Source organism: Hypoxylon trugodes (genome assembly GCF_022578975.1).
Source record: "Hypoxylon trugodes strain CBS 135444 unplaced genomic scaffold F4822scaffold_6, whole genome shotgun sequence".
NCBI classification, from domain to species: Eukaryota; Fungi; Ascomycota; class Sordariomycetes; order Xylariales; family Hypoxylaceae; genus Hypoxylon; species Hypoxylon trugodes.
The window spans coordinates 439,214-453,190 of NW_026250021.1; the positions used below are offsets into that span (position 1 = coordinate 439,214).

Genomic DNA, 13,977 nt, shown 5'->3' on the forward strand with positions numbered 1-13,977 from the left:
AATAATATTTTATTATTATTTTATTTTCTACCTTTCCATCCGTTGCAACCGGTTCATCCATCCAGTTCAGGCAGGGGAAAGAACGAAATGCGCAGCAGGGAAATACGGAGAGAAAGGCAGGAAGGCTGTGCGCTAGGAGGAAGATTAGCAGAAGTAGACAGGGATGGAAATCGTTAGTGCGGGACAGAATAGTGGAACTTTCAACTATGACTCACACCTGTTCAAGCGAGCATATTTTGTTCTTCCTTAACTGTTTCAACAGCTAGCTTGCCTACCGGGTAGCCTACAATCAAAATTGTTAGTGGTTAGCAAGTAACCGTGAGACCTAACTAAGCCGCACACGGGTACCCTTGACTCCAGAAATACACCCGCGCGTCCGCCTAACTATATGGTCTGTGCGCGCCTTCTTCATTACTTAGTTTACAAGGGCGTTTTCTGGTTCGGTGCGAGGTTAATTGTTGCCTGAAAAATACTAATATCGCATTTCTCCCACCGAAATTCAGGCACGAAATCTTGACTTCTCCCCTCTTTCTTTCTTCTACATTCCCACACACATACAACCAGACATACAACACAATACAATACAAGAACACACATCACATAAGAAAGTCAAGTAATAGATAGCATCCCATCAAGATGCGCTAAGCACACCCCAGACCCCCGTGTCTCTCTTTCCCAAGTGCTCTTTGTAGCCAACGGTCAAGATTCAGTCCTCAACGGAACCCAGTTTATCTTTGCTCCCCACTCAATATTGCTCTTCAGACCTCCCTACCCAGGAAGATCTGAACTCAAACGAAGCTATTCACAGCTACTCCCCGAGTTCTTTTAACACCACCGCCACCATTCTCCAACAAGACTTTTCAGTCTTCACCACGGAGTCTCAACAGTCAAGATGGCCTCCCTCCAATTCCCCGAGCCAGCCGGCACCATCTGCGCAACCGAACAACGATTTCCTAGCCCCGCAACAGGACTTCGTCTTGTTCGATCAACCATCACAGCCTCAGAGACAGAACGTTAACCGCTCTGTATCGTCTCCTGCCTCTCAAGCAGCAGCCTTTGGATCTCTAAACGCCAACACTAGTCACTTCTCGCATACCCCCAGCGATTCTACATCTCCTACATTGCAGAATCAGCGAGTGGCTCAGATCATCAGGGCAACAGGACATCAGACAACATCTTCTCCTACGGCTTTTACCAACCGGTTCAATTCTCCCGCGCAGTTCTACGCGCATACTATCGCAGCTCTTCAGAACTCTCCCAATTCGAACCAGCAGAACCGATCTGCTCGTCCACCTGTACCGCTTTTCACACAGGGTGTCAATCAGCAAACGAACAAGATGGATTTCCAAGGTATATCAGTTCATTCTACTTCTCTAGGTAGCTTTCCTAACTCTTATCCCGCAGACGCCCTCAGATTTGAGGATATGTTCCAGGGGGGAGCCTCCACGGCTTTCTCTTCCCCTTACGACGCGCCTATCGGTTCCGTATCCAGTTCCGTCAGCAACATAGGTACCGTGTCACCTCAGCAGCTGTTCCTTGATGGGAACACCACGTCTGCCCCGAACTCGACTGCCTTGACGAACATGACTTCCCCTTCTTTGTGCGGGGATTCTCCGGATCTTTTCGCCAGTTGCAACGTCTCTCCTGAGTTTGGTGAAATCGAGCTCCAGGATCAGAACTGGGCGTCCTTGTTTGAAGAGAGCACAAGCACCTTCACTGCTCCTCCCCCCGCTGATGATCTATCACCAGCTCAGCAATCAGAGGAGTTGGACGTCGCTGAGACCGCCTCTAAGTCTCGTCGAAAATCTGGCAATTCGCCGTCGTCGGGAACCGCAGGGAAACACTCTTCTGTTTCTGGTGTGAACTCTCGTCGTCGTGACAAGCCTTTACCACCGATCGTAGTTGACGATCCTTCGGATTCGGTTGCCATGAAACGAGCTAGGAATACCTTGGCAGCCCGTAAGTCTCGTGAGCGAAAAGCCATGCGATTTGAAGAGCTTGAAGCCCAGATCACTAAGCTTCAGGAAGAGCGTGATTATTGGAGGAACAAATATGAAGAAGCCGCACAACTCGGTTGATTTGATAACGATGGATGTGCGTTGCATGGAGCGAACTGGAGGGCAGCCCGGCGATGGCTAGCCCATTTTGCTCATGAGTAGGCAAGTGGTAGCAGTCCAATGCTATCGGCGCATTTCGGATAATGACGCCACTTGCGAATATAAATTAGTGGTTCTCTTTCCTACCATTGTGTTTCAGGTATATCTTCAGCGGTCATCTAAGGATGAACGGAAAATGGGGTAGTGTGGTTTTCCTAGCGTTTTGTCTCAATTAGTCGCCACCACTCATACGGGTCGGGTCATCGAAAGGTGTAGCATCAATTAAACACTGAAAACTCCATCTTGCTGTCTTAACCTTCATGTATTGTGAATATCATCTCGTAGTCCTTAGTAACTGTATTTCGTCTTGACTTTGAATTCATTAATTGCCAAAGATCCTAGTAGGCCAAGATTCAATCCGACGTTTCCTAGGTATAAGCCAATTCGTTCTTATAGTCCTTTGTATAGGTTTGACGGCAGGACTATCCGCGGATATCGTCGGGTCTTTCGCAGACCACTGTTTGTGTTTCGGTGGTCTCGCCGCTCAAGCGGCATGGCGTAGCTATTTCCTTTTAGTTAATATTTGGCATCATGCTTGATAAAGAGAGGCTTTTAGAAGTAGTTTGCCAGTGTGCTAGACTGGGCAATTGCATGAGGTTGCTAGGACATACATAAATAGGCAGACAAGCTCTTCATAAAGGTTGAAGGTTGCTAGATGTTTGATTTCTTTGTTGTTGTCTAGCATAAATGGATGCCTGATGATGTTGTTAGGATAAGGCATGCTTCGGTCTTGTATGAGTGTTTAATGCAGGATGGGAACCTGCTTCTTCCGCTTCTGCCCGTCGGTACTTGCGTCAAGTGTTTTATCTTATTGGTACTGGGGTCAAAGGGTTCGGTTTGTTCTGGTTCTAGTGGAATAGACATAAGGTCTTTCATGAGGTCTATACTGTCTCTGCATAGGAAGAGGAATAGGGGTATCGATCCCTTACAAATACGTAGTCTCCGTCCCATGTCCCAACAATACTCAGGCACAGAACGACCAGATACAGGCCAATATAATAAGAAACGCATATTATAACACCACTGTCGTCTCCACGGAACCACCCAAGTATACACCTTCAAACTATTATCTCCTTTTATTCGATGACGCATATACAATCCTTCTCGTTTTAACTACGACTGGAATATGCCTATATATATCAAATTCTACCTCAGTATCCCTTCTGGGATGTTCTATATTCTTACTCCACACAATACGAACACGTGGTCACGAAGGTGGAAGCAGATATCTGTGCCCAGGTGACTGCCACCTCCGGCAACGCAGGAGCTAACATCAACGACGCCTCGCCATAGCCGTGCTAAAAGCAGTCTGAGCGATAACGAATAGGAAAGCAGTCGCTTGGAAAGAGACAGACATTCTAGTTGTCAACGAATTCTCCAGGGCATCCATACCTAGCTACATCCCTGTCCCTACAAAACCTCTCCCATTCTCCATGGCTCTTTTGCTTTTTCTCAACAGCATCGCCCGGCCCCGGCCACAGAATGTTGGCGACACCAGGAAACCGATATTACTCGAAGCCAGCTTGGCATGAAACACCACCGTCTTCGTTAGGAAAGCGAGAGCTTTATGGTAATATATGCCTTGTCCGAGTTTGGCACGATCGTAGGCATCTTTCGAACCTGGAGTACGATATGATAGGATGTACTCGACCAGCACCACCCGGAATATACGTTTTCCACGCAACACGCGACTTCAAAAGGATAAAGGTTGAGGTAAGCTTCCCACACAGCTCCAACAGCCATACATTTAATGGAATGTACCATAAAAGAGATATAATGGGTCGTTATTCTTCTGGCCTTTGCAGTAAGGAGACGCCCTTTTGGCAGACTGTACCCATTACAACATATGACGATAATATGATGATGAATACCTTTAAAGATGCACCGGGGACAGGAGCTGACGCCGGTCTCCTCGTGGACGTCGAGACAGCAGTACGTGTCGGTATCTTCAACGAAAATAGGTGTTACGTAACGAAAGTAAGGAATAGAATGATGTATTATTGATGAATTGACTAACTGAAAGGAGGAAGGGAAGAAGATTGGGATAGCCAAAGTTGCCAGCCATCAATTATCATTGGGTGTCGGCGGGGAATGGAAAAAACACATCTCAAGGACGACTTCGGCCCTAACGACAAGTACCGACTCATATAAAATGATGTAAATTCTACTACGATAATCACGACATTTCGGCATATACACACCACAATAGCTCAATACATTGCCGTCTTCCCAGTCTTGAGGAACATCAAATACGGAATCCTACCTAGGTACGACAAAAAGGTATCCCCTAGAGAACGTGTTCTCACTGGGTGATACCGCCCTTCGAAGCGTAGCTGTTGGCCATGCATAATTCTCTACATATACACCACTCATTCGGGCTACTCCCGATCCTCTTCTTTTCCTCTGTTAGTTAGTCAGTCAATCTTAATACATGTACGTACTTACTTATGGAACGAGTTCATCGCGACGAAGAAAGGTTGAAAAGGACCATATATATCGACGATGGAATACATATCGTCAACATAACCAACGATCCAGTCAGACGACTCATTTTCGCACCACTATAGAAAATCATGTTTCTCGATGAAGAACCACGATGACGTCCCGGAGCACGTGGAAACGAGTAAGAGAGTTGTCGGTGGACAAGGTCTCTTCACAGGAGAGGCGTTACGTAACGGGTAAAGGAATAATAAAGATTGTATTAATGATTGTCTAAGTTGGCTAGGTAGAAGAATAAAGGAAGAGGAATGGGAGTCCTAATGGCCTATAATAACACCAGCACGGGTGCGTTGATATCATAAAACATGTGCTTCCGAGTTGAATTGGGAGCCAGCTCAATAGCTGAGAAAAAAAGACAGTCACGGGAAAATGGAGGATGATAGAACAACTTAACATGACGAACTAAGAGACTGAACTGCCTAGGAGGTAGTTTAGGAGAGCGGACTGTAACATGAAGTTACAGCCAATACATGCCTATGGTATATATGCGCCGTGATATCCATTTGACGTCCGATTAGTAGGTAGGTCATCAGATTGCCAATGTAATTTCACAGAGTCATAGCATTGACGTATATTCATTTTCATTTCAAATCATATCATCTCATCTACACATCCCACCCCTTAATGCGCCTTAACCACACCCGCAGCATCAGCCTGCGCCGCAATCCTCTTCTTATACGCCTGGACGTCTCCAGGGAACTTCCAAACCGTTCCATTCTCACAAACCCACAAACTGTTACACACGGTCTGCAACATCGTAACATCGTGAGATACCATCAATACACCACCCTGGAACTCCTGCAGTGCCTCCGCTAACGCATCCATAGCCTCGATATCCAAGTGATTGGACGGTTCGTCAAGAACCAGGATGTGCGGTTGCGTGAGTGCGAGACAGGCGAATGCTACACGCGATTTCTGACCTCCGGATAGAACTTCCATTTTCTGGAGACCGGTTGTACCGGTAATACCGAAGGCGCCCAGTTGGCGTCGATATTCTTCGTCTGTGCGGCCGGGGTACGTTTTGGACATGAAACTGACCGCGCTCATAGTTAGGTCTAGCGCGTCCACGTGGTGCTGTGCGAAGAATCCGATGCGTAGACGTGAGTGTTGCGAGATAGTACCCTTCGTAGGTGATAGCTTGCCGATAAGTAGCTTGAGGATAGTTGTTTTACCAGCACCGTTGGGACCGACGATACCAATACGCGAATCGAGCTGGACATCAAGATCCACATCTTTAAGGAGGATCTTGTCCGGTGTGTATCCAAAGGTGACACCTGACATTTGCACGATTGGTGGTGAGAGCTTCTCCACATCTGGGAAATGGAATTTGACGCTGTATTCTGTCTCTGGCGGCTCAAGCACCGGCATGCGTTCCAATTTCTTGATACGCGACTGCGCCTCGGCAGCCTTGCCGGCATTGTATCGGAACTTGTCTATGAAGGCCTGCAAATGTTGGCGTTGAGCCAAATTGTTTTCGTATTCTCTCTTCGCTGTCTTCTTACGTTCTTCCCTTGTGGCGTAGAAAGACTCGAAGTTCGCTCCTCTGTAGTAATCGAGACGCTCTGAGTGTTGATGTATGATATCTGTCGCGACTTCGTTTAGGAAAGCTCTGTCGTGACTGACTACCAGAACAGTACTTGGGTATGTGAGGAGGTAATTCGAAAGGAAGGTAATAGACGGGACGTCCAACATGTTAGACGGTTCGTCGAGAAGTAGTAGATCAGGTTCACAGAAAAGAGCTCTGGCAAGGGCTAGACGCATACGCCAACCACCGGAGAATGTCTTGGTAGCGAATTGTTGACGTTCTGGAGAGAAACCGAGACCAGCGAGGATACTAGCCGCCCTGGACTCTGCTTTGTCTGACTCCATCTCTGCTAGCTTCGCTTGAATTTCTCCAAGCTTCTGGTCAAGAGCCTCTCGGTCATGGTCTAACTTCGCGGCATCTGCAGAAGTATCTGCCATAGATGACCTCTGGGTCTCAATTTCGGTTAAACGTGCTGTGATATCCTGAAGGCGACAATGTTAGTGGGAGCTACTAGATTTCGGAAGGGTAGGAACATACTGTTTGCTCTCTGAGTAACACCTTTCGCCAAACATCGGCATCCAAAACAGCTTGTAGAGCAGATGTGTCATCACCAGTAATCTGAAGAACATTAGCATATGGACAAAGTCACCTGATCACGAAAATGACGTACCTCTTGCTCGACGTGAAGAATAGATATGTGTGTTGGAACAGGCAGTTCTCGCCTAGAAAGTGCTCTAAGCAACGTAGATTTACCAACACCGTTGTGACCAACCAAACCGTAACGGTGTCCATAGGCGAGTGTTAAATCTGTATCCATTAAGATTCTGGTACCACCAATGCTGACATCAACATTTTCAATCTTGATATCTTTAGTCTTGCTGGCACCGGAATTAGAACCAAGCTGCAGAGGGTTGACGGCCATGTAAAACTCTTCATAGCTCTGGGCGTTCTCGGCTTGGTTGAGTAGCCTGGAAGCCTCATACTCAACCGTCTTGAACTGCTTCTTGCTCTGCTTAGCGGCGATCTTGCGCTCGGCCTTCTCGAGCTTCTTTCGGTCAACCTTAGACTCCACCTTACGGGCATTGGCGGACTCCAGATCGACGCTTCCGGTGGCGACGGCTAGTGTTGACGACATGTTCCGTTGAGCACCGACCTGGATGGCTTGGTCAAGTCGCTTCACGGCGGACGGACCACGCCTTTCTCCATTACCGCTGTTAGCTTCTTCATACTTGTCTACCCACTTGGAGACGAGCGAACGAATCTTGTCCTGGTTGGTACCAGCTGCATCTCCAGAAGCCGAGAGTAGAAGCTCGGTGATAGCAGCAGCGGCTTCAGCTAAGGGTGATAGGGCAGAGGACTCCTCATCGCCAACCCATGCAGTAGAAGCATGTCTGAGATAGCCTACCGAATACTCGGAGACGACGGGGTCGATATCCGGAATAGCGGCTCTGATATCGGCGTCCATAGTGACGGGGTGAATGGAACCGGATATTAGCTGCTAGGAGGGTTTCCTGGTTCTTAAAACGGGACACAATTTGCGAGTCCTTCCTTTTTTTTCAGCTGGGGCCTTGTTTTGTCTAGGGTGTCCTATTTTTTTATCCTCTTTCCTTGGTTGGCCACCCCTGAAAATGGAATGAATCGAAAGAAACACCGCTTCTACGAAACGTGGGTCCCTTGTTGTCAGATTTAATTTCCAGTTGCAGCACCCGATGCAAATATTCGGTGCGCTCAGATGTGCTGCCACGAAGTTATTTGAGTATGTACTTCGTATGAATTATTATACAGAAGTATGGAATAGGCATCGATTGGCACAAATTCTCAAAATGTCGTCTGAATAAAAAAGTGGAAACTTTGTATATTACGGAGATAGAAATAAGACGGATAGTATCATTACGGATAATACACTGTGGTAAGTACAAATTACGTAAGTAACGGGTTAGGTAATCTTGCGTCGGTTTATCTTCGGCCTTGTTGGTAACGGAACAAACCATCCATTGTACTCCGATAACCCTGCAATCTTCCTTAATACCTTGATACCTTACCTTCTGCCTTTACCTTCTACATACATCATACACCAATCAATACTGTACCAATTGGGTATTAATCGCATGTGATGAGGATGGCTGATATTGATGTGGGCGTCCGTGATATCCAATTTCGTTGGCTGCTGCGGCAAAAAAACAGGTGATATTCAATATCCATCCAACCCGTGTTGGTCCTGATCAATTGATCTTGCGCGGCAACTTCACCATCCGAATTCACCAATTCTGCCCTTAACATCAAACATCCCGCAGGTTATTTTTCGTCATGTTAGGATCCTATCTACGTTGTCCTATTTTAGCGACGCTTAGATTCAAACGGTATGCTGGTATATCGTTTATGATAGGCTACCGATGTGAAGGGATATGGCTTGGCTATATTTAACATGGATAAGTCTTTGAACCCTTACTTACCTCACAGCCAATAAGTCAACATTATCTATAACGACATGAATACAAGCTTCACAAGGCTAGCCCTAAATTGCGAGGGAAAGGAAAAAAAAAAGCGATAAAAGAAAAAAGTCTTACGAACGAAAAGCTTCGGAGTTTACATACTACTTAGAAACACGCCACAATGATCGACAGATCGATCTTGTCGAATACGGACGTACCAATAGGATATTTGCCTTTCCACGGGACCGTGCCGGAGCGCAGCGCGTGGCGATGACGCGCCGACCACTCGCAGACGCGTTGTGGTATCGCATCCTATTTTACATGTCTGGAAGGTAGAAACGCGCATCGTCCTGTTCGTACCAATCCCATTTCTGATTGGTCATCCTACGGCAACATTTTCATAGTTTACGCCCTGTCTTGCCTTTCCCGCTCGCACGCCATTGCGCCATTGCGGGATTCTTCAGTCGGCTCAATGTCTGAGACTCGTGCCTTATCATTGCCATTCTTGGTAGTTGCAAAAGTCTTGAAGATCTTCTATTACTAGGTCTTGTTCGAGCTGCAACAAAAAGTTACGGGATCCCTATTAGGCTGGGTAGCCGACACCAAACGCAGCTGGGGGAAGACGCGGCCTACGCCTAGACCGTCGCATTTCCCACCAGATGCAACGTATCTTACAGGTCCCTTCTCATAAACCCACGCGTGCCATTCGATAAATTAAGCCCTACACAATATAACGAGATCTAGGGGTATCCGTACCTTAGATAAGTACGTAGGTAATCTATCGCATTTTTTCTTTTCTTGAAAAATCTCACCACAAAAAAACAAGATATGGCTCACTTGGGGTTGTTGTACATGTCTTGTCTCACTGTCGTAATGGACTTCTTAATTTATTCCCAAGCAGATCTTGCTCGTGTGGGGGGTTACATTTCGCCTCTCGAGAATGAATCCAACGTCATGTCATCAGGTGGCGCTGGATTTAAGATGCAACTGTAGGTCAATCCTTAAAGTATTCTTCTCAAGCACGCGATGGATTGAATTATTTTAGGGCGTTTGCTCCGGCGATCGAATTTGGTCGTGGTGAGCTTACGGCCAATAGGTTGGATACTAGGCTTTAAAACAGGTGAGGTAGCAAACTATTGTGTTAAATCATGTTTCTGTCATAAGTCCGTAGATATCTGGTAACAAGGCTCGTCACCTGCATCCTGCTTTTGTCTAACCCGGCATCGAATGCATAATCCTGTGCCCGGAGGAATACTGTACATATGCGGCCCCTATCTAGATAGCGAGAGCTTGACACAGCATGACGCCGCCGCATCAAAGAGGATCTGGGTTTCATGCCCGCTTCCTTGGGTAACTGGTACATGATATGATCTTGTTATGTATGAGGGGCTTTTTGGTAAACGAGCCTCAGTGCATCGTTCTTGGTTGCATTGCTCGAAGATTTGATAAGAATGGTTCGAGTAAGAGACATATTGAAGTACTAGGTAAAAGGATACCTCAAGAAGGAATCTAAGCTCAAAGCGGTGTACAATTAGACTAAGTAAATCGTGAGAGGTGAGCTTCATGTTAATGAGCCTTAGCGCCGATGTCGTATTCTCAGTTCCAAGGATCTTCCATCTAACGCAGCTGGATTCTTCGAAAATGGAGCAGCTGTGTTATTAGCGGGTGGTTCTTTTTTTCGAGACGCTTTAGAATAATAGCCGAGGAAAAACTTCTAAATACTGGGTAGTTTACCTAGCAATTTTCCGATATCATGAGCCGTTGTTGCTTCGTTCTCCACTGACATCGTTGTAAGTCCTGTTTCAAGTGCTTAGGCAATTGACGATGCTGAAAGAATTAGAATCACCTGTTTCTTGCCTTGCTTTAGGCTTTGGGCGCTGAATGTGACGCTGTATAGGGAGCTGAAACTCGCGTTGGGGGAAATGATTGGCTAGGATGTTCTTCCACTACTTCTCTGACTTGCTAGCCGTAGTTCATATTATTACCGTCACTGGTTACGACTCAGGCCCCCACTCGTAGTTAGACTGGTTTGATAGACCCAAGAAAAAGTCCGTTCGTTGGAAACGGCGCATTTAAATCGATCCATATGGTACATAGATATCTCGGCGCTACGTAATGATATATCGGCAATCCCGTCCAAGGGTTATTTCATAGGTAAGTAACAAATTTCGTTACGCCTGTTGATCAGTTAGGTACTTTTGAATCGATGAACTGATGTATCGGGCTTTCGGCCTAAAATCAGATTCTAGAGTGATGGGATGGGCCAAGCGAGTTTCAATTCACAAGCCACATCACATCCAAATCTCTTCAGCGTACCAAGTACGACGCCTCATTGATCAATGGCATTGACGGAAGTGAGGGGTGCCCTGAGGGGTAAGACGAAAAAGAACTGGGTACGCGTAGCTATTTTAAGGAGGAATTTGCTTCTCCACATAGAAAGCTGGAGATGGATGTTCGTCGTGACACGAGCAAGTACATTTCTAGGTATCTACGATCTGGTTGGTATGTACAGTATTGTATCCCCATTGTACAATGTAGAATACCTATACGCCCTGCTCATTAGTCTGTAGCGGACAATATCGATATTCGGCCGTTGATAGGATATCCCTTATATGACTTACTATTCCACTCAACTAACCACTATGTATTCCTTCGTGGCTCGGAAGTCCTTAGGCAGGAAAAAAGGCGAGCTACATGGCGAATAGATGTGCTTCGGGTATCAAATGTTTGCACCCGTTCCGCTACGGTTTTGCTGTTGAGTAGGGTTAAACTACCTATTCTATCATCACTCCCGTACCATCAGCACCCTCAAATGAAAGAGTAGCTTCTGTAGTTTGTCCGATTTTAGTGTGTAAACCGAGATGACGAAATGACAAGTGACAGAAATGACTCCGGACATGCTGACATGGTACAAAGGCGGCTGTGATTTGTGATTGAGGAGCCGTCGGATCGTGACAGCACGGCAGGATGCCTTATCCACAATCAACCAAGCAGAGCCTTGTCTCGGTGTTTCGGTCTCTCGATTGGCGGTGGTGGACAATTAAGTCTCGCCTTGTACAATACAGTACAGTCAATACAATGCAAAACTTGCAAGGTGCTACCGATTGCCAATCTAAGTAACACTTCGTGTAAGTGTCTCGTCGCCCGGCAGCTTTTTAGACCATCACTAGCTCCTGGGACCAGCTTGCTCGCTAGTGTTGCTCTAAGCAAGATTCTTGTGAGATGTGGATAAAAAAGAAGCTTCCCACGTTTTTGTATCATTTCATTTCCACCAGCACCAGCACCAGCACAGACGCCGATGAACGCCCTCTTCCGGAAAAAGAATAACGGTAAAACCGGAGAATTAAAGAAAAAATAAAATCAACAGGGTAAGGTAAAATGGTACAAGCATAGGAATTTACCGGATGGGGAGGATACACAAAAACAATAAGGCACCAACACCTACGCAGATGAAGACTTGCGTATCTAGGTGGTGTACCTATAGGTAGATTATGTGTTATATGTAATTAGCTAGGCCTGAAATAATTCGACGTGAGAGTTGCTTCTAATATGTAAATGGTCGCACGACTTTTGCTTGTTCCCCATGAACAGCATAGCTTTGCTTATGCGGTGATTCGTGACAACGGGGCAACGGCAGACGACAAGTCATTGGTTGGGGGGGATAGATAGTTGGACCACAAGCATTGACAATGGAGCGGCAAAGCATCAGCATATGCAAGTACGGCATTGGCGACAAATATAATGGTGGATAGCAAGCAACATGTATGAGGCTTATTGTATGCTGAGGCCGTTTGTATCAAAGCTCCGCATCTATGTAAGAGCGCATTCGCAAGGACTTCTCGATTCAGTATATCCGTACTGTGAGATGCTAAACTTCTCCGACTCTTTCTTATAAATCATAGCAATAATACTCATAAGCAAGTTTTAGACGACTCAATAGGTTGAGGAATAAGCACTTATGCAAGTTATACCAACTCATACCTCATCGTAGTCTGGTATTAATTTATTTGATATAGTCACGTATTCATGATGTTCACATATGTCGGCTTCGGGTGCCGACATTTTCCAATATCAATATTCAGGAACACATGTACATATATGCTCGTAAAGGAATAATCGCCGAGGTAAGGGGGGGATCTTCAATATAATATAAAAATTGAAGCCGTTCGTACTAAATAGCTTTAAGCATGACATTTAGCTTGATTATAGCGGAAGTCAATTGTAGCTGTGTAGGTACTTTGGTGTACATTCGAAAGCATAAATCAAGAAAGTATTTTAGGGCCGCAGTAGCTTACACGACTAACAACGACTAAGAATACAGAGGGATATGTTAGACAGGAACCGAGAATCTGGGACTGGCCATATTTAAGCACAAAAGATTACGTAAATACAAAGTATCGTCATTTAGGGCTGCTCACATGTATTTATTTTTAAGTACCTAAGTATTTCTTAATATAGTGGAAATATCAAATCGTCAATCGTCTATCGTCATTCAGATTTACAACATCCCGAGATGTTCGTCCGATATGTATGAGATGAGTTCCAGAGATATAGAATAATAATGAATCGATTATCAAAAGGCATCCATCCATTCGACACCGAACAACAAAATTAGGGAGGGTCTAATCCAAGACTGGCATGCGGACCTTAGCCTGGAGTCTCGAGCTGCAATCCGTCTTGCCCGTTTTGTCTTTCAGCGCCCATCCAAGGAGGTTATTTGACCAATAAGAAGCTATAGAGAAGTCTCGGATGCTGAAATGGCGCTAGTGAGTTGCATCGGTCCATCCAAGTAAGGACTACCTAATAATAATAAGAGCGACAACAATAATAAATAATAATAAAAAACAACAACAAAAAATAATGATCATAATAATAATAACATCATCACATCAGTATGCGGAGTGCGCGTCCCGGAAAGTGGACAAGGTATAATCCACCTTCCAGGATTAGGGATGCATCTTGATGTTTCTTCTCTCTCTCATATGAAATATTGTACCAAAGTATTTCTATTCCTTCATAAGAAATTCATAAGGATCTTTTCAATAAGGACAAGGACAATTACATAAGTCAGGCATGTTTATATCATTTCATTATTCCGTACTTGCTGACATTATATGATATAGGGGTATACATCCGTAGATGCTTACTTCTTTTAAATTTGATATCAGTCCTTTGGTATAGAATTTTCTTTTTTGATGGTAGAGAAAAGAAGCGAATAGCTTCTAATATCAAGTGATTGTTTACTGTCCGTGTATTGTACCTCGGTATCGACGATGCAATGCTTTAGCATAACAATAGATATGACCATGTTTCTTGGTTCTAGTCTCGAATTTCTTAATAATATGTTATGCACTGTACGGTAGCT

General features: G+C 45.3%; 2 protein-coding genes across 2 annotated transcripts; one reads left to right on the forward strand and one right to left on the reverse strand.

Moving 5' to 3' along the window:
* Nucleotides 1-87: 87 nt before the first annotated feature.
* Nucleotides 88-2,078, forward strand: F4822DRAFT_430002 (uncharacterized protein; the record flags this gene model as incomplete). The annotated part of the gene is made up of 3 exons (XM_051461199.1): nucleotides 88-172; nucleotides 763-1,350; nucleotides 1,405-2,078. 3 exons carry the CDS (start codon nucleotides 88-90, stop codon nucleotides 2,076-2,078), a joined length of 1,347 nt encoding a protein of 448 aa, XP_051313023.1.
* Nucleotides 2,079-5,032: 2,954 nt separating this feature from the next.
* F4822DRAFT_405865 (P-loop containing nucleoside triphosphate hydrolase protein) lies at nucleotides 5,033-8,006 on the reverse strand. The gene is made up of 3 exons (XM_051458348.1): nucleotides 6,851-8,006; nucleotides 6,718-6,798; nucleotides 5,033-6,662 (listed from the first exon to the last, which is right to left on the reverse strand). The coding sequence occupies exons 1-3, from the start codon at nucleotides 7,643-7,645 to the stop codon at nucleotides 5,277-5,279; spliced, it is 2,262 nt and encodes a 753-aa protein (XP_051313024.1). The 5' UTR covers nucleotides 7,646-8,006; the 3' UTR covers nucleotides 5,033-5,276.
* Between the last annotated feature and the right edge of the window lie 5,971 nt (nucleotides 8,007-13,977).

Bases quoted from the DNA above. Each gene is read 5' to 3' on its own strand.
- F4822DRAFT_405865 (XM_051458348.1), bottom strand. From the start codon at position 7,645: ATGGACGCCGATATCAGAGCCGCTATTCCGGATATCGACCCCGTCGTC. The intron at 6,799-6,850 runs GTACGTCATTTT...AATGTTCTTCAG, and splicing joins TTCTTCACGTCGAGCAAGAG to ATTACTGGTGATGACACATC. The intron at 6,663-6,717 runs GTATGTTCCTAC...TGTCGCCTTCAG, and splicing joins TGTTACTCAGAGAGCAAACA to GATATCACAGCACGTTTAAC.